Source organism: Mytilus californianus, unplaced genomic scaffold (assembly GCF_021869535.1).
Source record: "Mytilus californianus isolate M0D057914Y unplaced genomic scaffold, xbMytCali1.0.p SCAF_9, whole genome shotgun sequence".
Taxonomy (NCBI): domain Eukaryota; kingdom Metazoa; phylum Mollusca; class Bivalvia; order Mytilida; family Mytilidae; genus Mytilus; species Mytilus californianus.
The window spans coordinates 50,167,853-50,191,690 of NW_026262745.1; the positions used below are offsets into that span (position 1 = coordinate 50,167,853).

General features: G+C 33.6%; 1 protein-coding gene across 3 annotated transcripts; it reads left to right on the plus strand.

Annotated features, from left to right (window-relative positions):
* Positions 1-15: 15 nt before the first annotated feature.
* LOC127714838 (C-type lectin domain family 10 member A-like) lies at positions 16-23,361 on the plus strand. Of its 3 annotated transcripts, XM_052220869.1 has the most exons (6): positions 16-228; positions 12,574-12,745; positions 13,328-13,464; positions 17,047-17,163; positions 20,201-20,443; positions 22,651-23,361. In XM_052220869.1, the coding sequence occupies exons 1-6, from the start codon at positions 165-167 to the stop codon at positions 22,977-22,979; spliced, it is 1,062 nt and encodes a 353-aa protein (XP_052076829.1). In that variant the 5' UTR covers positions 16-164; the 3' UTR covers positions 22,980-23,361. The 3 variants fall into 3 exon arrangements, with proteins under 3 accessions (XP_052076829.1, XP_052076830.1, XP_052076831.1); XM_052220870.1 differs by lacking the exon at positions 20,201-20,443; XM_052220871.1 differs by lacking the exons at positions 13,328-13,464; positions 20,201-20,443; positions 22,651-23,361 and having other exon boundaries at positions 17,047-17,081.
* Positions 23,362-23,838: the final 477 nt, after the last annotated feature.

Below are 23,838 nucleotides of genomic sequence, written 5' to 3' on the forward strand. Positions count from 1 at the left end.
GATGAAGTAGTGACTAACATCGATCTGTGCACCTCGAAGTCAAAGTAGATGTTACTGTTATTAAATTTCAATAATTAAAATACCCAATATCTGATTCAGTTTTGTGACAGTTCGTATTGTTGTGTCTAAATGAGTAACATGTGCTGTGTCTGTATACTTTTAGGATGCTATATTTTGCAAGACTCTTGGTCATTTCTATGTTCCAGCTGGTGATAGGATCACAGCTAAGTAAGTACATTGATTGTGTTGTTTGAATTAATTATTTTCTCGTTTCACACGTAATTTACTATATTAATTTCTTCTCTATATTGAATAAAATGAAATAGAATTGCATTTTTAACTTGTATGTCTTCGCCTTTGGCTGAAAATCTTTATTCATATAAAACTTTATGTATAAGAAAATATCTAGAATACTACTATATGTCTATTGTGATCAGCGCAATAGATGTATATCAAAGCTGAGGATATCAAATACAGAAACCACCCTCTGACTAAATATCTGAGTGCATGAACACTTATGTCAGGACACACCTTGCTCGTTTTTTTGGAGGCGAATTAGTAACAAGGAAAAAGATTCCAATAAAAATGTAATTTATTAAAAACGACGATCAAAATTATTTGCATCAAACGGGGCGGTAATCGTACAAAGGGTAACATTTATCGTATAAAACTTTATGTATAAGAAAATATCTAGAATATTGCTATATGTAAAATACAGATAAAACATTTGTACTAATATGTACTATATATATAAATACAATTTAGAAAGTTCAACAGGGATTCAATGTTTTGACCTTTTTAATACTGCAAAATGCAATTGACCGTTAGTGAACGTGTATTTAATTGCTAAATTGTCGATGTTCAGAACCAAAACTTTGACATGCATTCCATTAATGCATATAATAATAACCGCAATGAATACAGGTTGAATAACCAATCTACCCTTAAATATGGAAAATAATTGACATAGGGTTTCTAGCTAAAGAACATGTATCTTCTAGCTGTTAACATTACAAAATGAAAATCAAAAACGCAAATAACGAAAATAAACTATCAGAATATCAGCTGTAAGTTTTCCTTTTTGATTTGTACGCATCTCTTTAAATCTTAACACGTTTTCTAAGTATAAGAACCTGTAATTTTTCACATTGAACCTTGAATGAACATGTGTATCAATGACAATCATATTACATTTGTATATTTTAATTTTAATCTATCGATTCGTTATAAAAGACAGGAGAAAGATACCAAAGGGACATTCAAAGTCGAAAATAAACTGACAACGCCATGGTTTAAAAAGAAAAAGACCTACAGACACACAACAGTACACAAAACACAACATAGAATTTAAGCATCTTTTAATGAAATATAATGAAAATAAGAAAATGTGGTATGATTGCAAATGAGATAACTTTCCTACATAAATCACAAAACGGTATTCAGCAATAATGAGCACCCTTATCGAATAACAAGCTATAAAATGCACCGGAATTAAAAATATAAAACAATTCAAACTAGAAAACTGATCTGATTAATGTATGAAAAAAAAACAAACGAAAAATAAATATGATATACATCAACAAAGTCATGCCTTGCATTGCAGGCCCTTGACTCTAAACAAACACATACAGAATGGGTCGGAAATAAACATGGCTGGTACTTGCTTCAACTATGTATGGACAAACCAATAGGATTGACTTGTGTATGGAAATTATCGGAGTTTTTTCATTCATTCATATCTAAATTTTTCATTAAGTCGAGTTATGGATGTTTCTTGCTAAAAGTTATAAAAATACCTGGCTTATGATTTATGACGGGTGCCACATGTGGAGCATGAGCCGCTTACCCTTCCTGAGCACCTGAGGTCACCCCCAGTTTTTGGTGGGGTTCGTGTTGCTCAGTCTTTAGTTTTCTATGTTGTGTTTTGTGTACTATTGTTTGTCTGGTTTTTTAGCCATGTCGTTGTTAGTTTATATTACTTTCGACTTATGACTTGAAATGTCCATCTGGTATCTTTCGCCTCTCTCTTAGTACACATGTTATATTCTAATTTTCAACTGTTAACACGCACAATTCTCATCACACGTGGTGTACACGCTTTCTAGGTTTTTAAAAGCGATTTCACACATTCTCATTCCGTTATTGTAACAATTCGGTTACTAGTATTAGCTATATTTACTTTCGGTTCGACATGCTCAGTTTTTGTCATTGATCGTTGATTATATCAAGGACGCGAGTGGTTTCTGATACACAGTTTGTCAATCTTTATTTTCGTGTTCGAAAAAATGTCCAGGGGTTGGAAGAGGTCACTTTCTACACTGCTAGCTATTTTTAAAGAGGAATAGGTACTTTTTGTACGTTATATCAAAACGTTTGGAAATAGGGCGTTTAAAGTATGGATGTGAAGTTAGCAGCTGGTTTGTTATTCGATATTCGATATTCAATATCCAACCGGCTGCTAGCAATCGGTTCGATATTCAAATTTAGTTGAAAATCATAAAAAATATAATATTTGATAACATTAAAAGCATGATTTTTAAAGTTGAAAGGAGTAAAAAGATACGTAGGAAATCGTTTTATGGCCCCTTCAAGTTGTCTAAAATTCTCGTCGTCCTCAAATATAAACCCTTATCAATGCTTATGTAAATTGCATATTTGTCTTTATGTAATACAGATTTTTATCAATAAAACGACATCAAAACTGTAATTTTATATCTAATATTTCTTAAAACAAAAACAAAAACCAATCACTCTAGAAAAAATTTAGAAATATAAATAGAAATATATATGGAAAGTCCAAAAAAAAGAAATACATAGTGAAAACCTACCTGAGACCGCTTAAATGACGGTGAGACCCCTCTGTTGTTTCAATGTCAAGAAGATTCATAGACTTTGTATAAATAAAGATTGTATCATAAGGATTTCCCAGAATAATGTCATCTTCGATATCTACGGAGGGCTTAGATTGTCACTTTTAATCTAAAAATTGTCAAAATTTCAGGACAAAGGCCACAGGGCAATGGTGTGAGCCACCTGATCTCTTAATCTGCCTAATATTAAGCAGACAGTTAGTTAAAAGGTAGATACAAACGTGACTACAAGGAATTTGGGTACACTTCTTGTCTTCTATGTTTACGGAGGGCCGAAAGTGCCAGTTGGATATTCAAAATATATAGCGAAAATCGACCTTAGACCGCTTAAATGACGGTGAGACCCCCCCTGTTCTTTCAATGTCCATAAAATTCAACGAATTCATAGACTCTGTATAAATAAAGATTGCATCAAAAGGATTTCTCAGAATAATGTCATCTTCGATATCTACGGAGGGCTTAGATTGTCACTTTTCAGCTAAAAATTGTCAAAATTTCAGGACAAAGGGCACAGGGCAATGGTGAGAGCCCCCTGATCTCTCAATCTGCCTAATATTAAGCAGACAGTTAGTTAATAGGTAGATACAAACGTGACTAAAAGGAATTTGGGTAGACTTTCTATCTTCTATGTTTACGGAGGGCCCAAAGTGCCAGTTGGATATTCAAAATATATAGCACAAACCTACCCGAGACTGCTAAAATGACGGTGAGACCCCCCCTGTTCTTTCAATGTCCATATAATTCGACGAATTTATAGACTCTGTATAAATAAAGATTGTATTAGAAGGATTTCTCAGAATAATGTCATCTTCGATATCTACGGAGGGCTTAGATTGTCACTTTTCAGCTAAAAATTGTCAAAATTTCAGGACAAAGGGCACAGGGCAATGGTGAGAGCCCCCTGATCTCTCAATCTGCCTAATATTAGGCAGACATTTAGTTAACAGGTAGATACAAACGTGACTAAAAGGAATTTGGGTACACTTCTTGTCTTCTATGTTAACGGAGGGCCAAAAGTGCCAGTTGGATATTCAAAATATATAGCGAAAACCTACCTTAGACCGGTTAAATGACGGTGAGACCCCCCTGTTCTTTCAATGTCCATAAAATTCGACGAATTTATAGACTCTGTACAAATAAAGATTGTATCAAAAGGATTTCTCAGAATAATGTCATCTTCGATATCTACGGAGGGCTTAGATTGTCACTTTTGAGCTAAAAATTGTCAAAATTTCAGGACAAAGGGCACAGGGCAATGGTGAGAGCCCCCTGATCTCTCAATCTGCCTAATATTAGGCAGACATTTAGTTAACAGGTAGATACAAACGTGACTAAAAGGAATTTGGGTACACTTCTTGTCTTCTATGTTAACGGAGGGCCAAAAGTGCCAGTTGGATATTCAAAATATATAGCGAAAACCTACCTTAGACCGGTTAAATGACGGTGAGACCCCCCTGTTCTTTCAATGTCCATAAAATTCGACGAATTTATAGACTCTGTACAAATAAAGATTGTATCAAAAGGATTTCTCAGAATAATGTCATCTTCGATATCTACGGAGGGCTTAGATTGTCACTTTTGAGCTAAAAATTGTCAAAATTTCAGGACAAAGGGCACAGGGCAATGGTGAGAGCCCCCTGATCTCTCAATCTGCCTAATATTAGGCAGACATTTAGTTAACAGGTAGATACAAACGTGACTAAAAGGAATTTGGGTACACTTCTTGTCTTCTATGTTAACGGAGGGCCAAAAGTGCCAGTTGGATATTCAAAATATATAGCGAAAACCTACCTTAGACCGCTTAAATGACGGTGAGACCACCCTCTTCTTTCAATGTCCATAAAATTCGACGAATTCATAGACTCTGTACAAATAAAGATTGTATCAAAAGGATTTCTCAGAATAATGTCATGTTCGATATCTACGGAGGGCTTAGATTGTCACTTTTGAGCTAAAAATTGTCAAAATTTCAGGACAAAGGGCACAGGGCAATGGTGAGAGCCACCTGATGTCTCAATCTGCCTAATATTAAGCAGACAGTTAGTTAATAGGTAGATAAAAACGTGACTAAAAGGAATTTGGGTACACATCCTGTCTTCTATGTTTACGGAGGGACCAATGTGCCAGTTGGATATTCAAAATATATAGCGAAAACCTACCCGAGACCGCTTAAATGACGATGAGACCCCCCTGTTTTTTTAATGTCCATAAAATTCGACGAATTTATAGAATCTGTATAAATAAAGATTGTATCAAAAGGATTTCCCAGAATAATGTCATCTTCGATATCTACGGAGGGCTTAGATTGTCACTTTTGAGCTAAAAATTGTCAAAATTTCAGGACAAAGGGCACAGGGCAATGGGGAGAGCCCCCTGATCTCTCAATCTGCCTAATATTAGGCAGATATTTACTTAATAGGTAGATACGTGACTAAAAGGAATTTGGGTACACTTCTTGTCTTCTATGTTCACGGAGGGCCGAAAGTGCCAGTTGGATATTCAAAATATATAGCGAAAACCTACCTTAGACCGGTTAAATGACGGTGAGACCCCCCTGTTCTTTCAATGTCCATAAAATTCGACAAATTCATAGACTCGATACAAATAAAGATTGTATCAAAAGGATTTCCCAAAATAATGTCATCTTCGATATCTACGGAGGGCTTAGATTGTCACTTTTCAGTTAAAAATTGTCAAAATTTCAGGACAAAGGGCACAGGGCAAAGGTGAGTACCACCTGATGTCGCAATCTGCCTAATATTCAGCAGACAGTTAGTTAACAGGTAGATACAAACGTGACAAAAAGGAATTTGGGTACACTTTTTGTCTTCTATGTTTACGGAGGGCCCAAAGTGCCAGTTGGATATTCAAAATATATAGCGAAAACCTACCCGAGACCGCTTAAATGACGGTGAGACCCCCTGTTCTTTCAATGTCCATAAAATTCGAGGAATTCATAGAATCTGTATAAATAAAGATTGTATCAAAAGGATTTATCAGAATAATGTCATCTTCGATATTTACGGAGGGCTTAGATTGTCACTTTTGAGCTAAAAATTGTCAAAATTTCAGGACAAAAGACACAGGGCAATGGTGAGAGCCACCTGATCTCTCAATCTGCCTAATATTATGCAGACAGTTAGTTAATAGGTAGATACAAACGTGACGAAAAGGAATTTGGGTACACTTCTTGTCTTCTATGTTTACGGAGGGCCCAAAGTGCCAGTTGGATATTCAATATATATAGCGAAAACCTACCTTAGACCGCTTAAATGACGGTGAGACCCCCTGTTCTTTCAATGTCCATAACATTCGACGAATTCATAGACTCTGTATAAATAAAGATTGTATCAAAAGGATTTCCCAGAATAATGTCATCTTCGATATCTACGGAGGGCTTAGATTGTCACTTTTCAGCTAAAAATTGTCAAAATTTCAGGACAAAGGGCACAGGGCAATGGTGAGAGCCACCTGATCTCTCAATCTGCCTAATATTAGGCAGATAATTAGTTAATAGGTAGATACAAACGTGACTAAAAGGAATTTGGTTACACGTCCTGTCTTCTATGTTTACGGAGAGAAAAAAGTGCCAGTTGGATATTCAAAATATATAGCGAAAACCTATCCGAGACCGCTTAAATGACGGTGAGACCCCCCTGTTCTTTCAATGTCCATAAAATTCGATTAATTCATAGACTCTGTACAAATAAAGATTGTATCAAAAGGATTTTCCAGAATAATTTCATCTTCGATATCTACGGAGGGCTTAGATTGTCACTTTTCAGCTAAAAATGGTCAAAATTTCAGGACAAAGGGCACAGGGCAATGGTGAGAGCCCCCTGATCTCTCAATCTTTCTAATATTATGCAGACATTTAGTTAATAGGCAGATACAAACGTGACTAAAGGGAATTTGGGTACACTTCCTGTCTTCCATGTTTACGGAGCGCCCAAAGTGCCAGTTGGATATTCAGTATATGTAAAGGTTGTATTAGAAGGATTTCCCAGAATAATGTCATCTTCGATATCTACGGAGGGCTTCAAAATCCTTTTGATACAATCTTTATTTATACAGATTCTATGAATTCGTCGAATTTTATGGACATTGAAAGAACAGGGGGGTCTCACCGTCATTTGAGCGGTCTCGGGTAGGTTTTCGCTATATATTTTGAATATCCAACTGGTACCTATTAACTAACTGTCTGCTTAATATTAGGCAGATTGAGAGATCAGGGGGCTCTCACCATTGCCCTGTGCCCTTTGTCCTGAAATTTTGACAATGTTTAGCTGAAGAGTGACAATCTAAGCCCTCCGTAGATATTGAAGATGACATTATTCTGGTAAATCCTTTTAATACAATCTTTATTTATACAGAGTCTATTAATTCGTCGAATGTTATGGACATTGAAAGACCAGGGGGGTCTCATCCTCATTTAAGCGGTCTAAGGTAGGTTTTCACTATATATTTTGAATATCCAACTGGCACTTTGGGCGCTCCGTAAACATAGAAGACAGGAAGTGTACCCAAATTCCTTTTAGTCACGTTTGTATCTACCTATTAACTAAATGTCTGCAAAATATTAGGCAGATTGAGAGATCAGGGAGCTCTCACTATTGCCCTGTGCCCTTTGTCCTAACATTTTGACAATTTTTAGCTGAAAAGTGACAATCTAAGCCCTCCGTAGATATCGAAGATGACATTATTCTGGGAAATCCTTCTACTACAACCTTTACATATACAAAGTCTATGATTAAGTTGAATTTTATGGACATTGAAAGACCAGGGGGGTCTCACCCTCATTTAAGCGGTCTCAGGTAGGTTTTCACTATATTTCTTTTTTGGGCTCTCCATAAATATTTCTATTTATATTTCTAAAAGTTTCTAGAGTTATAGGTTTTTCCTTTTGTGTTAAGAAATATCATATATAAAAGTACATATTTGAAGTTGTTTTATTGATAAAAATCTATATTACATAAAGACAAATATGCAACTTAGAAAAGGGTTTATATTCGAGCACAACGAGAATTTACGACAGCTTGAAGAGGTCATTAATTTCCTACGTGTCTTATCAGTCCTCTTAACTATGAAAATCGTGCTTTTAATGTTATCAAGTATCTAATTTTTTTTATGATTTTTCAACTAAATTTTGAATATCCAACCGACTGCTAGCAGCCGGTTGGATATTGAATATCGAATATCGAATAACGAACCGGCTGCTAACTTCACATACATGTTTAAAAGTGAATAAAAGAAACCGATCATCGGCCTTAACAATTTGTTGGTTTTGCAATATTGTAATTTGCCTTTATTTACATTAACTTCGATTTTGATTGGTCAAAAGTCACACAGTTAGACATTCAAAACTCAATATAATCTGAAAATTGATGTTGTTTACAATCAGTTAAACCCATTTCACCATCCCTGCCAGATACAAATAAACATACCCTCGATGAAAAGACTGTGAGCATTGAGAATTATTTTCAAACTTTGTTGCAAATCATAATTTTCCTTAGTAATTGGGATATGTTGTCACAAATATGTAACCAATACTGTATATGTATCAAGCTATGTCTGCCAATCCAAAACAATGAAATATAATAACAGTTAAAAAATTGAAAATACTTAATTAATTGTACTTATTATTTATAACAAAATTCAATTGGATTATTTCCAGAGAAAACAAAGCACGAAAGGCATTTTTACACGCATTTGGCATGTCATTGCATAATAATTTTTATTTCCAGAGATTAGTTACTATGCTGACGAACTTTTCGGCTACATCAAAAATAATAAAATTACAATAGTAATAGTACAAAATTACAATTCTATTGCTACTAACCGTTCCAAACTCCATTGCATTATTTTTCTATTTGTGAGGATCATATATTCGTCTAAGTCTCAGTCTTTAGATAATGAGACAGTAAAGTTATTTGCGAGGATCATATATTCATCTAGGTTTAAGTCTTTGATAATGCAACAGGATTGATCAAGTTTAGTACAGTTTAATAACATTTTTTTTACAAAACATATATAATTTTATTCCCTAAAATAGAAATATCAAAAAATACTTCATACCCACCTTCATGACCTTGTCTTTAAACATGATAGTAACAATAATGTAGTATTAAAGTTTATTATTTCATAATGAAAAGCACACTATAAAAGGTATGTAAAAATCTCTTCCTTCCAAATGTTTACCTAACAAGAAAAAACGCATTAATTTACATACTGCTAGAATAGAACTAGCACCGTCTGGTTGTAAATAAAACAAATAAGTGTCATTCTGTCACCAGGTACATTCAACATTGGTTGAATTAATTCGAAATTATTGTAAAAAGTGTATCATGTGGTAAAGATGCATCTCATCCCTTTCTACAATTCTACAGACAGCATTATGATTCTGCTACATAATTTATGTGCCACGTGGGACAACTGACATGTCCAATAGCCACAATTCGTCCACTTTTGTCTATTGTCACACCGTCGAATATGAATTAAACCCATGAGTTACATTACAGGTAGGAACTGTGTATCCTTCCGTAGCATCTTATGTTTAGTTCGAACCCGTAATTCGGATGAAGCTATTTTAAAACCTTTTTTGGTACGTTCTCCCCTCCCACTTTGATTGATTAAAACGACCAAGACACATTAAGGAGACAAAAAAAAAAAAAAAAAAAACAGAATGGTAAAGTGCAGAACCAAACCTAAATGGTAAGGTGAAGAACCAAACCAAACCTAAAAATGTGGGATCGAGATTGGTCCATAGTAAAAAGATACGAGAAAATCATTTCGGGGATGAAAGAATAATGCACAGAAGACGGAATATACCGCTTAGCCATGAGGTCTACTGTTAAAGTCATAACCTAAATGAACAAAAATGATAGTGATAAACAAAATGATTTAGTTTCAAATGAAGCACCCCCCCTCCCCCCCCCCCCCCCCACTAGAAATAAAAAACCAAAACCTATACATTAAAAATATACTGGTATGTAATATTTGAATTTTTGTTTGTTTGGAGAATTGTGTTCAAATCTTTAATTTTGTCTGGTTATATCATTTACAATTTTTATGTTTTCCTCTAGATGTTATTTAAATATTGCTGTCTCATTAACGCATGCATTAAATCTTGCTTTATTCATAGAATTGGTAATAAGTTATTGTAAACCTGTACTTTGAGATGATTTTTTTTCTCAAATTGAGTAAAGTTCAAAGTAAGCATCACATTTTTTGACCCCGACAACATCAAATCATTCAAATTGCCTGATCCCTAAAATATCTGGTACTGTTGAATAGTTTTAATTATCTTAAATGGAAATGCATAAAGACAGTGGAATGATGTTCGGTAAGCACATGCTTAATACGGAAATGGCAAGCTTCGATGGTTCCTCCTGTTATCAAATAAAGTTTGAGCTTATATTATATTTATCCTACCATACTATACTTACATAGACCTATACGTGAATAATGAAAAGTTATCGGAATGGGTGTATTGCATATGTTCCGATTTAAATATTTTCATTTGCGACAAAATATGTTTGCATATGCGTCAAAATAAACAGTCTACTTGTGCAATTTTATAACCACAAAATAAGATCACAAAAGTCTTTTATTTTTCATAATTAAACGTTGCATAGGTCAATCAAATGAAATAAGATCAACACTTAATAAATTTCATAAGGGCTAAGCACTAAAAGATGGTAGTAGGGTATCGAGGGAGATTAGTAAAAGTATCAATAAGGTTAAAACACAATACATACAGCTTTTGTTTTCATCATAAAACTATGTGTGTTCTCCATTTTTATAGAGACAAAATGACGAAGACGTGACAGCATTCTACAATAGTGTTTCCCCCAAGCATGGATAGACGCCATGCACTATTTAAATGACGCCATGCCCTTTTTTGTCTTAATAAATGACGCCATGCCCTTTTTTGTCTTAATAAATGACGCCATGCCCTTTTTTGTGTTAATAAATGACGCCATGCCCTTTTTTCACTTCATTGGGTGACGCAATTGTCTCAAAAAATGCCCTTTCTTCCTGTTTTCATGTTTCTGGCATGTTTTTGCTAATTAACATTTACAACAAGTGTTATAAAGTTGTGAGTACAGTTAATCCGCTTATCGCCATCGGATGGGTCAATAATCCGTTAATTATTAATAAACCTCATAATTGACCACCATAATAATTAGCCCCAGTGAAATCTGTCAGTTGGCATTTTAATTTCAATATTTCTCAAGGCCAACGACTACAATGTGCAGTTCGTTTGTCGTAGTTTCGTCATTTGAAGAAAATTGTTTTCCCCTGGACAGTTCGCTTTTTAATTTCAATATTTCTAAAACGATCACAATTTGCAGTTCGTTTGTCATAGTTTCGTCAAATGATCGTATTGTCGTGATCTCTGGTATAAATCGTTCAATTTCAATCAAAAAGATAGAACTTTATTCAAAACAAGTGCTTCCTTTACTGTTTACGATATACTGCGCATGCGTGAAAGTTTTCCTATGAATTTATAGACTCTAAAATGTAAAATACGAAATAAATTTACCGGTAGTTTAAAATAAATAGGAAAGACAAATATAGTTCTAACTAAGCAAATCATATTAAAAAAATGATAATTTACTGCCTTTTTTTAAAAACGAACCAATCCGTAGATGAATCCGGATTCATTCTGAATCTATTATCTACTTGTCACTTCCCGTTTACATTTCATTTGTAAATCGAAAGTAAACGTGATCAATTCTCGATTAATTTACAATTTACAGTTATTAGAATCGTTCCAATAAAAATTTGTACAAATCCTTGTTTCCAACTTTATGGAAATGAATTCTAAATATCGATCTAAACGTTTTATAAGGATAATGATTATGCAGGGTTATAGTCTTACAAAGTTCTACAAGTTCATTTATACTGTGAATCCTGTTTTAAACAAAGGGGCACATCTTTTGTTGATCAGAACTGTCCCCTGAAAATAATTGAAGTGAAATTTTAAACTAGATTTTCAGATATTATATCCTAATCTTCATATTTAAGTGCCACATCAGTCAAATCATGTAATTACTGCCTAGTAAATTTATGCATTAGTCCTTCAAAGTCTGACAAAGATGTATAGCTTGTACTATACATACATCTTTGATCCCTCGCTGTTACCCGGATGGAATAATGTTGATTTTCATCTTTATTTAAAGATGCATATACAATATTATTTTGAAACAATACACTTGCTATATCTTGAGTTCTAATTCCATCAACAACTGCCAGTCCATACTTTACCAATGCAATATGACAATTTATTGCCTTTCTTGTTTCCAGCATACTGTAGGTGCCTTTTTGTTAATTTTCCATACACTGTAGGTGCCCTTTTTATAAATTTTTGCGCTCTCTAGATGCCCTTTTTCAATTAAGCTACCATGCCCTTTTTGTGTGATAGGGGAAAAACTAATAATGAGAACAAAATCGATATCATATATTTAACTATTAAAACAAGAATTTACTAATATTTTCCTGATATGATAATTACAAGTATCGTTTATTTACGTATAAATTAGGAATGCGGCCTAGGCGATTGATCAGAATTTAAAATCAAGGTTGCAGTACATGATCTAATATGGAATACTAGTAATCACAAATAATCAGGAATGACTAACATCAAAATAGTACAATTGATAGTACGATAACAGTACATTGTGTTCGTTTATGTTTATAGGTACTTTGGTTTGTCCTACTGCTTGGGAATCTCATGGATTGAAATGTTATAAAATGTCTCATCAAGTTTCTAACTTTTTGAATGCAAAGAATTACTGTCATGATCAAAATGCTGAGGTTATTATGCCGAAAACAGTAGAAGAAAACAGAATAGTGAAAAAGCTGCTTGACCAGTAAGTTGTTTTGTCCTTTTAACAAGTGCTTTCATTCTATGAATCATACCAAAATGAAATCTTAAAAGTAAGCTTGCCAAAAAAGTCTTCCTACGCATACATTTGTTAGCGCTCAATATAAATAAGGAGATGTAATATAATTGCCATTGAAAGAACGTACACCCAGAGACCAAATGACGAGCTCCCTCATGAACTTCCACATGACACTAAGCTCACCTAAAAATTTCGTTTCACATTTCCATATACTACAACTATCGTAAAATATCAACAAATGAAAGCCAGTGAGGCTCAGAAAATAAAAAACTTGAAAAATGTAAAACAGTTATATTGATATCCAGTCTGATCCTTTGGTCTTTCTCAGATAGTTGTCTCATTACAATCATACTACATACATATTATGTTATTTCTATTTTATTTTACATTTAAACTGTTGGCGTAGAAAGAGATTTTAACGAACAACAAAAAACTAAAACAAAAAACGTTTCACTTGTCCTCTCGTTTGTTCGATGCCTTCGAATTATGTAAACATATATATAATAAGAGGTTTATAATATTAATTCATAAAATCGTTACAATCAAAAGGGTCAAGTTTAAGAACCATAGTGAGTGGAATGGAATTTGGGTTGGACTAACCGATGATGAATATGAGGGAACATGGATTTGGAATGATGGCACACAACTAGATTCTGCCTATACTGACTGGAATACTGAACCACGCAGTAAGAATGCGTCATAATTGAAATGAAATTTAAAGAGTTGAAATTACACCAAAGCACCGGATCGGAGATTAATTTCATGAAGATTGCTATCGATAAGAAAAGTCGCAATAGTTCTATACTGCCTTTAATTATAAAATGAAGTTGACAATAGAAACGGGGAAAACGTTTAAGAGACAACAACCCGTTTTATTAAATGATATTGGACTTAAACATATAAAAACACATGTTTTTTCAAGTATTCTTGTAAATGCTTTTCACCAAAAACGAAATATAAGAAATAATTTAATCAGTCACTATTTGAAATGAAGAAAACAAGTTTATGCTTTAATATATAATCCTAATGTGAGAAAACTTGTTAAAATCTAAACCTAAGAAAAAAACATATTTCAAAATCTCTTTATTCTTCCTTATTATTGCTGCTGACCATATTTAAGGCACAGTTAGACGACGGATATGTTCCAATTGTCGTAACCACAATCCCGTCCTCTTTTTCTCCAATCTGACATAAAGACGTAGACTTATCAACAAATTTGTACTGATATTAGCAACACGACGGGTATCAAATGGGGAGCAGGTTCTCTTCACATTTTCCGAGTGGGATTTGCCTACCAATCCGTAGCACCTGATATCGTCCCCAATTTTTTAGAGGTTTTCAATCTTTAGTTTCCCATGTTGTGTTTTGTATCGCTGATGTTGCCATGTCATTTTTAGTTCGTTTCTGACTTATGAGTTTGAATATCCCTTTGGTATATCCAGCCTCTCTTTTATAACCACTGGTCGATGTTTCTGATGGTGACATTTTGTCCCCGAGGACATCATCTGCAAAGTAGCATACAATACATATAACTACGAAGATGTGACAGAATACTGGCTCGGACGTCGGCTTCCCAGTATGCTGTTAGATCTTTGAAATTTCGACCAGGGTCAACAACAGACGTCATCATGGACTCGGCGTCATCTGTAATGGCAAGTGTCTCCTGAGCACCAATTATGACAAAAACCGCAAATAAGACACAAATAGATCATCATACTTATGACAAAAGCAATTATCTTCACACTCGGCAGTGGACAATTCAATTACATAACATTTTAGTCATAAATGACTCTAAAGAAAACTGTCCCATTTCAAAATGTAAAACCAAAAGCTGCAAAACATGTAGAATTTTAATAAAAGATGCCCAATTAACTAGCAATTAAACATAACTATATTGCAACTAGAAGCTATAATGATCTAAATTGATAATCAACAAATCTCGTCTACAGATTAGTGTAACCTTTGCGGCTTGGTATATGTCGGTGAAACGAAAGGAATGCTTTATAATCATATGTGCAGCCATAGACCAAACATAACCAATAAATGCAAATGACATTGTTTACCAACATTTTAATCTTTCAGTTCATTCAATACGTTCAGTGCGAGTTCGCAACATTGAAAACATATACCAACGGAATAATAATCCTCATTTTGCAACACCTCTTTGTACTGCAAAAATCAGAAACTGCGATGAAATAAAAATATCGATGGTGTAGGCATTCTATCTAGTCATTTCTGTAGCTCAGTGTATGTTATGAATATTTCTCCTCGACGTAGTCGCAGTCATGGTCATCGTCATGATACATCACCTACTCTCCATGGTGTCTGTATTAATGACCTTCTGCTATTTTTACAGAAGCCGAAGCTATATAAACTAACTCTTTCAAAACTTTTTTCTCTGCACAACGTATATTTGGAAAGAATTGTTACAAATTCCATTCAACAATAAAAACTTACAGCTATCATCTCGGATATTCACACAGACTTTTTTGACTGGGTCGCATTGGAAGAGATGAAAAAGAGAAAGACAGGCGAAAGATACCAAATGTACATTAAACTCATAAGTCGAAAATTGACTGACAACGCCTTGGCTAAAAATGAAAAAAAAGACCACCAGACAAAAATGGTACACAAAACACAAAATAGAAAACTAAAAACGGAGCAACACGAACCCTACCAAAAACTGGGGATGATCGCAGGTGCTCTGGAACGATAAGCAGATCCTTCTCGACGTGTGGCACCCGTCGTGTTGCTCATGTTAGTACAAACCAGGTTACAAGTCTAAATCGTTATGTCAAATTCGGGAAAAGGAGACGGGAATGTGATTTCTACCTTTGGAACATATCTGCTAGTATCTGTAAAACGGATATTCCATAACGGTCAACCAACTCGTGATGGCGTCCGTAAATTTACGCAGGGTTGATTTCAACTTCGCTACTTGGAAATCTTGGTTTAATAGCTTTCTTGTGAGCTGCACAATCCTTTCTTAAACTTTCCTTTGCAAATAAAAGTCTCAGTGCAATCAACGTGAGAAATGTCTTTCATCATTACTTAGTTCAATCGAATATACCTCCTTTCTTTTAAGTTCATTTCTTATACCTATACCAAACAAATTGAGACTAAAATTTTCATTTACGAACAAATGCTGCAGGATCTTAAAGTTTAAAACTTCTGATTGCACTTGTGCAAGTTCCTCATTCATATATTACCCGGCTTGCCACGTTATTTCTTCTGACCTGAAAATATTTAATAACATTTCTTCGAGGATTATGTGTCAGACAATAGGCTGTACGTTATAGGCTATGAGAGAAACGAAGACGTATATACTGATTCTCAATCGATAAATTATGTGACGATAATGATACAAATAAAAATTATAAAATTGAATGGGTATAGGAATAAACATACTACATCTACTTTTAAAGACCCAAATGTTGCTAAGCACCTGTCCTACTTCCATGACAAAAATGTTGTTTTCATTACAGATAAAGCCGTAAATCACATTACATAAACTGATTGATAACGAAATCAGGTATTGAACAATCACTTGGAAACTCAACATCCCAAACTGCATTTACCATACAGGAAATCCTAAAACAAATTATAGGTCTGTTCTATGTTCCGTTGCAATTTTAACCAAAAGATCTACTGTATTATATACTTAAATTGTTCTTACAAACAACGTTACATTGCCGGATCTTCCAAATGCTCAACAAAAGCTCTTTCTAAATAATCATCATCAGCAATCAAATCCACCTAGGAGAGGTGTGAATTAGATGTAGAAACTATCAATTTTTTGCCTTTTCGTCGTTTATCGTGTTTTACCTTTGCGTTCAAAGTTTTTCGTCGATTTATGAGGTTTTGAATGTTTTCTTAGTATCTTCTGTCTCATTGGCAAAGGTTTTTCAAATACCGAACAGAAAACCATTGTTTTACGTATGTTACTAATGTACATGACATATACTCTTTTTAAATATTTCAAAATTTATCAACATTAAAACAATATAATCTAGGGATAATATTGGTGACTCGAGCTAATAACGTGGTGATCCTACAAAAACATATTAAAATTATTTCTGAATAAAACCCAAAGATGAAAGGTATGATCGCGTGAAACAAAATTTAGTATAATTAGCTGATAGTCTCAATGATGACAGACAACTACGAAACAGTACTTTATGTATTGAAAAACTAAATACAGTCTCTTTTGCAGTTCCATATAAACCTGTATTTACGATATTTAATTTGCATGTGTGTTATTTTTGTAGATGAACCAGGAGGGGGAAGTGTAGAGAATTGTGTAATTATTCATAAGGAAGTAAAAAAATGGCATGACGTTGAATGTAGTGGAAGTAATTATTACAGTGCAGTTTGTCAGCTAAAAGGTATTTCCCATTTACAACAACATATTTTTTAAAGCACTTATATTGCTATTGTCATATGATTAAAATTAATCGTACCATAAAACTCACAAAAGAATACGATTGTTCATGGAGACCGCCGTCTAAATATGACTCAGAAGTGGCATGCGAATCAAAAAAGTTGGATAAGCCTTTAATACACAAAATCCTATAAAAACCGACCTAGAAATACTTATTGAATACAAATAGGACTTATTCAAAATAAGAACAATTTGAACTTAAGCATGCAAGCCATTTAAAATATCAATAATTGAACAAAAAGTATTAAATCTACAAACATGTCATTTAGACCGACATAAAAAGCTCTCCATATTTTTCGGAAAGTACTTTGTTTGTGTTAATCAAAACAGGAAATCTCAGCTATCAGAATATATATTAGCAGAATGATTAGTTCGGTAATGCACGAATGCAAGACGTTTTGCTTGGTTCGAAGTTGTGCTGTCTGCTAATGTATGATAACATCTTAATAAATTTAGCCTAATGTGTCCATTTTCTGTGCAGTTTTTATCACTTTCAAGAATGTTTAACCAATGCAATAGAACATAGTTATGTAAAACAATTTGAATGTGTCATAGACTACTCAAAATTTATTTTATTTTTATTAAATATATGGGCTATTTATATTAATGTTATGACCACTGTAGCAAACAATGATTTAAGTTAAACATCAATAATCTGCTTCTGAAACAAACATTAAAATATCCCATTTCTATAATAAATGAAAATACACTTCATACATTTCGTGCGTCCGAAGCGCTTTTGTGGATTTACCTTCACCAAGAACACGTAAACCAAAACATCTGCAAGCCATTGGATGTTTATAAAAATAGTAAAACGTTAAGATCTATTTCATAAAAAGAGACATAAAACGAAAAGCAAAATTCATCAAAGATAAACTTTACCTAAGAGAGTTAGAACCTAAATTTCATAATATTTCACAACGTAAATCAATAGAATTGCCAATGTTTTATTGAGAAATAAGTTTTCTATTTATTGATATCTAATAATATATCTGAATTTTTAATGAAATCAATACTAACAAAAAACCTGCTTGTATCTGAATACAAATCATTATACGCTTACAAATTCACCCAAACAACAGACCTCCGTTAATAGCAAACAGAGTGTAAATTCTCGTTTAGGAAATTTTTTGATTTCCGGATGATAATTAGAGTACCATTTGACAGAACTTTTACAGAGTTTTACATTATGTCATGAACTATTAATTACAGGTCTAGTTCGATTTTTACGGTATATGGTATTCACCGTTCAAGAGGTGTTTCCCTTTATTATATAAAAAAGGTGTATTTGTTTCCAGGTAATAACAAGCTAGGAGTACTACTTGCCAGACTGAGAATCTTTAAAATTTTTAACATGATGACATAGACCATGAACTTTCGTTGAGGTGTGATTTTCATGGATTTGACTTTACTGATAAAGAGTTGTGCCCCTTGGTTTCTTAAATGTTTTGTATTTTGTTGGATGATGGTAAAATGGTAAACACAATAAAATGGACCATACTATTCAAGTCAAGTTCGATTTTCAATAGGTTTTTCACGCTCAAGAGTGTATCTATGATCACTAGAACACACATTTCTCTTATTGTTGAGAATCGATGCATGCTCTTTAATATGACTGTATTTAAATGATATGGAATGTTTGTTTTTTGTTTTTGAAATATGCAAATTATTAACCTTTATTTTCACTAGCATTTTGTTAAGCATATTGAAATATAGCTCGTTTGAACCCTCAATACAACACCTACAAAAAATATATTTAAAAGTTTAAAACTTTTGAAAAAAAGAAACACAGATCACTCCGCCAAGGCATGGGATCTGCATATACGCATCATTGCACCTTCAATAGTCACTTTAAAAAAATATTGATTGAATGTTTCTTGCTTAACATCGAATCGCAGTTATTTTATGCAATTCGGGAATATATTGAATAAACAATTGATACAATAGGTAGGCTCTTTACAGTAGGTTGACCAGGATGAATGACAGAACATTTAATCTACCACGTGAAAATAAACTATGTTGGCACTATCTAGGTACAATCTTTGTGCTTATGTAGGTTATTAGTTAGCATTAGCTTGTACTAGGATGAATGTTCAGATCATATCTTCTAGAAAATTGCCGTTTTAGTTTGAAACTAAAGACATACAGTTAAGTACTTAGTATCAACTAATACGGCAATAGCTTAACACTAAAACCTTATAACTTCTATACAATTGTTTTCCAATTCAGTTTTTCCCACACCTTTCAAGATTTTATCACAATGATTTCAAGAGTCATTCCAATGTTCTTAAAACTCCTCAGTACATAGTCTTTTAATTTAAACCATTTCATGCATGAATTTTAATTTCCTACCCTCAGCTTTTGATTTTTGAATCTTAAGATAAACAGTGTAATTCAGATTTCCTTATTTAATGCTTATTGGAGTAAGCCTTGTACAATTTTCTTATATGCTCCTGCATCATTTTCCTAACCAAATGAAAGCAACATAAATGCTTGATCACTGCTTCAACTTAATGCAAGGTTAAAACGCACAAATGACTTCCGATACATTTGTAAGAGCTGTCTCCCATACTCCAAGTCTACCCCCTTGAAAAAGTAAATTGGCAACACTAAAGTAACCTGCAACTTTTATCGGTTGACATGTTTCGTCGAATAGATTGGCGTCTTCAGGACAATGTATACAAAAATAAGAACCACTTAACGTGACTCATTCAACAAGGCATTTAGGAGGCGTTGGTTCAGCTGGTTTTTATTTCATAAAACTATATTATAAAAGGCCATTTTAGCCATTTAAAGCTAAAGAAACTTGCTTCCACATTTTAATGATTTTGAACATTTAAATTTGAAACAAATGTATAAATTAAACATGTTAAATTGTGAGTATTTGCAAACACATGCATTTTATCGGGTTAACAAACGCTGTACCATAGATATCATATTTACAGGATTCAAGTGTATCATAAGTTCATGTTATTTCACAGATATGATAGTCAACGAGGGTGAAAGCGTCAATCTTACTTGCGGCGTCAGTAACCTACAGACTAAATGGACCAGATCTGTAAATGATACAAGTGTGATAGTGTCTGAATATACAAATGGTTTGACGTTGCCAAATCTTATATTAAATTCTGTTAAATGGTCTGATCAAGGAAGTTACGAATGCAGTTTTACCAATGCCACAGGATTACTTGAAACCATACTCACAAGACTCTTTGTAAATACCTGTATGTTATACTGATTTAATTGTTTTAAAATAGTCTTTCAAACCATGCTAACGACTTTGAAGTAACGTCAACGATATATGTCACGGAAAAGTAAAATAACTCTTACATGAATATTGTCAAAAAATGTTCGGTCACCCACCACAATACTATACGTTCACCAGATGTAAAAACTAAGTAATGTTGGTCGTTGTTTTCTGAAATCTCAGGTATCAAATAGCATTTACTGCTATCAAAGAAGAAAATAATATGAACAGAGAAAAACAAATAACATTTGATAAAATTGGTGCATCCAAAGAGCTTTATTTGATGTACCTTCATCAGGAACGTTCACAACGAAAAATTCGACCACCATGGATAAATAAAAAGTACGAGCTATACGAAAACAAGGGGATATTTCCATAACCCTTTTAGATCAACTTTGCCTGAGGGAGTTGGAACCATAGATTCTTAATAATTTTAAAATAAACAATGCAAATTTTAAGGAATGTTTGTCACTTGTGAATCACTGACTTCTGGACTCTACTCCACCAGCAGTGATATCGACTCAGGACTAGAAAATGAAAATATGACATTTTATATATCTACCAGTTGATGCAATATTCCTGAGCTAGAGTTTCCTGATATCATTTACTTGACAGAGGGTTGTTGCGGACACGGAGGCTATTTAATCAAGGTTTCTAATAGTAAAGTTGAAGTCATCTATTGTACGCGATAATGATTTGATTGATCGTAAAGGACTTAATATGTTACAGATAACCATAGACACATGCATGTTCCACTTGTAGTAACAATCGCTTCCACATTTCTTGATTGTGGCATCACCGAATGAGACTTATCACCGAATTTGTACTTATCATGAGCAAAACACAACTGGTTTCACTTGTGGTGCAGGATCTGCTTACCCTTCTAGAGCAGTGGAGATCAATCCGTTTTTTTCAGTCCTTAGTTTTCTATATAGTGGTTTGTTGACTTGTTCGTCATGAAGTCAATTTTCGTTCTTGCGATGATTTGTTGGTTCCTCTTCGACTTTTGATTGTCACTTTGGTAATACCTTGTTCTTTGAAATAAGTTTGGTGTGTCTGAAGTGATTTTAATGGGTTACCTTCATTCTGCAAAACTAGGAACGACATCGAAATGACTTTTTCGAAAGGCAAACTCAAATGGAAAATCTAAGTACAATACAAAACAAAAAGAATTCAAAAGACAAAGTCTGGCACACGTGTACAATTAGTCACGAATAATGTAAAAAATACAAGAAGGTTCCTTAAGTGCAATTCAAAACCGGTGATACAAAAAAATTGACCATATACATACCAGAAATACATGAAATAATTGACGAAAGAGGAATCAACAGTCGACAATACATACCGAAGAAAACTACCCCGTTATCCACAAAACATCTTGGCGCATCGGAAGGTTAACTCTCTCAGATCTACTTGATACACCCATCGTGTTACTCCTGTTTATATCCGTTGATGGGTCAAATCTAGTGATAAAGAATGATACGACACGAATTGACAAACCATTTTTGTCTGACACAAAGGCAATACAAAAATTATACACTATTACAAATATTTGTTTAATATGCAGTTCTATATCAGTTAAAGTAGTTTCTTTTTGATACTGCAATGATAAGCCTTTTATTAAGAAATTGAACCCTGAAAATACTAGCCCGACTTTGTTTCATCACAGGTAGGTGGAATAGAACACATTATCTTAAGAGAATTTGTCTGTTGTCTGCTCTATGGTTGGGCTGTTGTCTCTTTGACACATTCTTCATTTCCATTCTCAATTTTATTGTCGTACGTATATTGATTTTACAATTTAACTAGTTTTGTACTAAAGAAGCACATCATTTGTGAACAATATCATACAGTTCCGTCGTCAAATTAAATTTTACCTTTCGACAACCCTGCAGTGGTGTTAACGGTCAAGTGATTCTAAACACGCATAATACATCTGCAGTTTGCCCAAAGGCACAGATTTTCATTGGATTAAAAATTAAAAAAAATCTTTCAAAATATGCTTTTTATAGCACATTCATTTACTAATAATTTTAATCATTTGCGATGAAAGACGGCAAAATACCCCCATACAAACACGTTAATCGCGCCCTGTTTGTTATGCGTTTTCATTTACATATATCAATTGATGAATTGTGCCTTTTTTGAATTAAAACTATTTGATAATTGTTTTGTCTATACTAGCAACGGAAATATGTCCTTGCCGATGTGAATACAGAAGAAAACTGGAATATTGGGTGTCAAAATTACCGCAAAATCAAACAATTGAGGAATTGAAGAAAGAGTTAGAGCCAGTCATCAGGCAGATTCAAGAACAATTAAAAGTAAACAAAACCGAGCTATCATCAACTATCCGCAAACTAACATCGGCTAAAGACGAACGCAAGTCATCTCATACAATTGGTTTTGTTGGTGCGGTATTCATCTCTGTCATTTTCGGAACTGTCTTATTCATAGACCTAGTAATGTTTCGACAGCACATTAATAACATTAGGAAAATATATGGTCGTTAGAAGAAAGAATTGGAAAAAAGTAACCAGGAAATGGAACCATGAACACTATAATACTTCAATAGAGGTATAAAAGAATCGATAACTTTAAGAGTTTTGTTGAAATCAATTTGATAGGATTTTCAATTTTGTACATAAGGCGTTGTAAAATCATATATGTTTTTCTTGTCACTGTTAGGCTTTTTAAAAAGATGAGTAAAATAGGGTAGTTAAAGATTAATCTTATTAAGGGTGAAATACGTACGAATAAAAAACCAAAATCTTCTATAATACCTTGGTTTTTATTATTATTACAAACCTGTGAGTGCATTTTTGATTGTTATTAAACGCAAAATAATTATCTAAGATACCTTGGACGATCTCATTAAATAAAAGATCTCTTTTATTTACTTATTTTACCTCGAACTTATCAACCCGGTGTAGGTCTTTATGTTGAGGTTCTATTAACTATAAGTTAATCGGGCATGACTAGTTAGACACGCCCTTTAGAATCAGGGGGTCCAAAACAGCCAGCAAAATACCATAATTTACAATTGCAGAGAATCAAAGTGCTTTTGGTTGATTATCTTCGGTCAATAATCAGACGGTATTTCAGTGGAAATATAAACCTGTCCGAAGCCGGAAATTGTTGGATGTAATAGGAAGTTATTTACAAAATAAGTCCATATCTCATTTACTAATAGTGGCCGTTATTGATTGTAAATTCATGTCGTTTTGTTTTTGGCATTCGTCTGCAATGGAAAATTATCAGGGAGAGCTACTAACATAACTTACGATTTTGATCATGGTTCAACTTTACTTAAGTACGGCTTATGTTTAACCTATAGTCAACGCTCTTTCGTATTACAGTGTCATTCTAAAA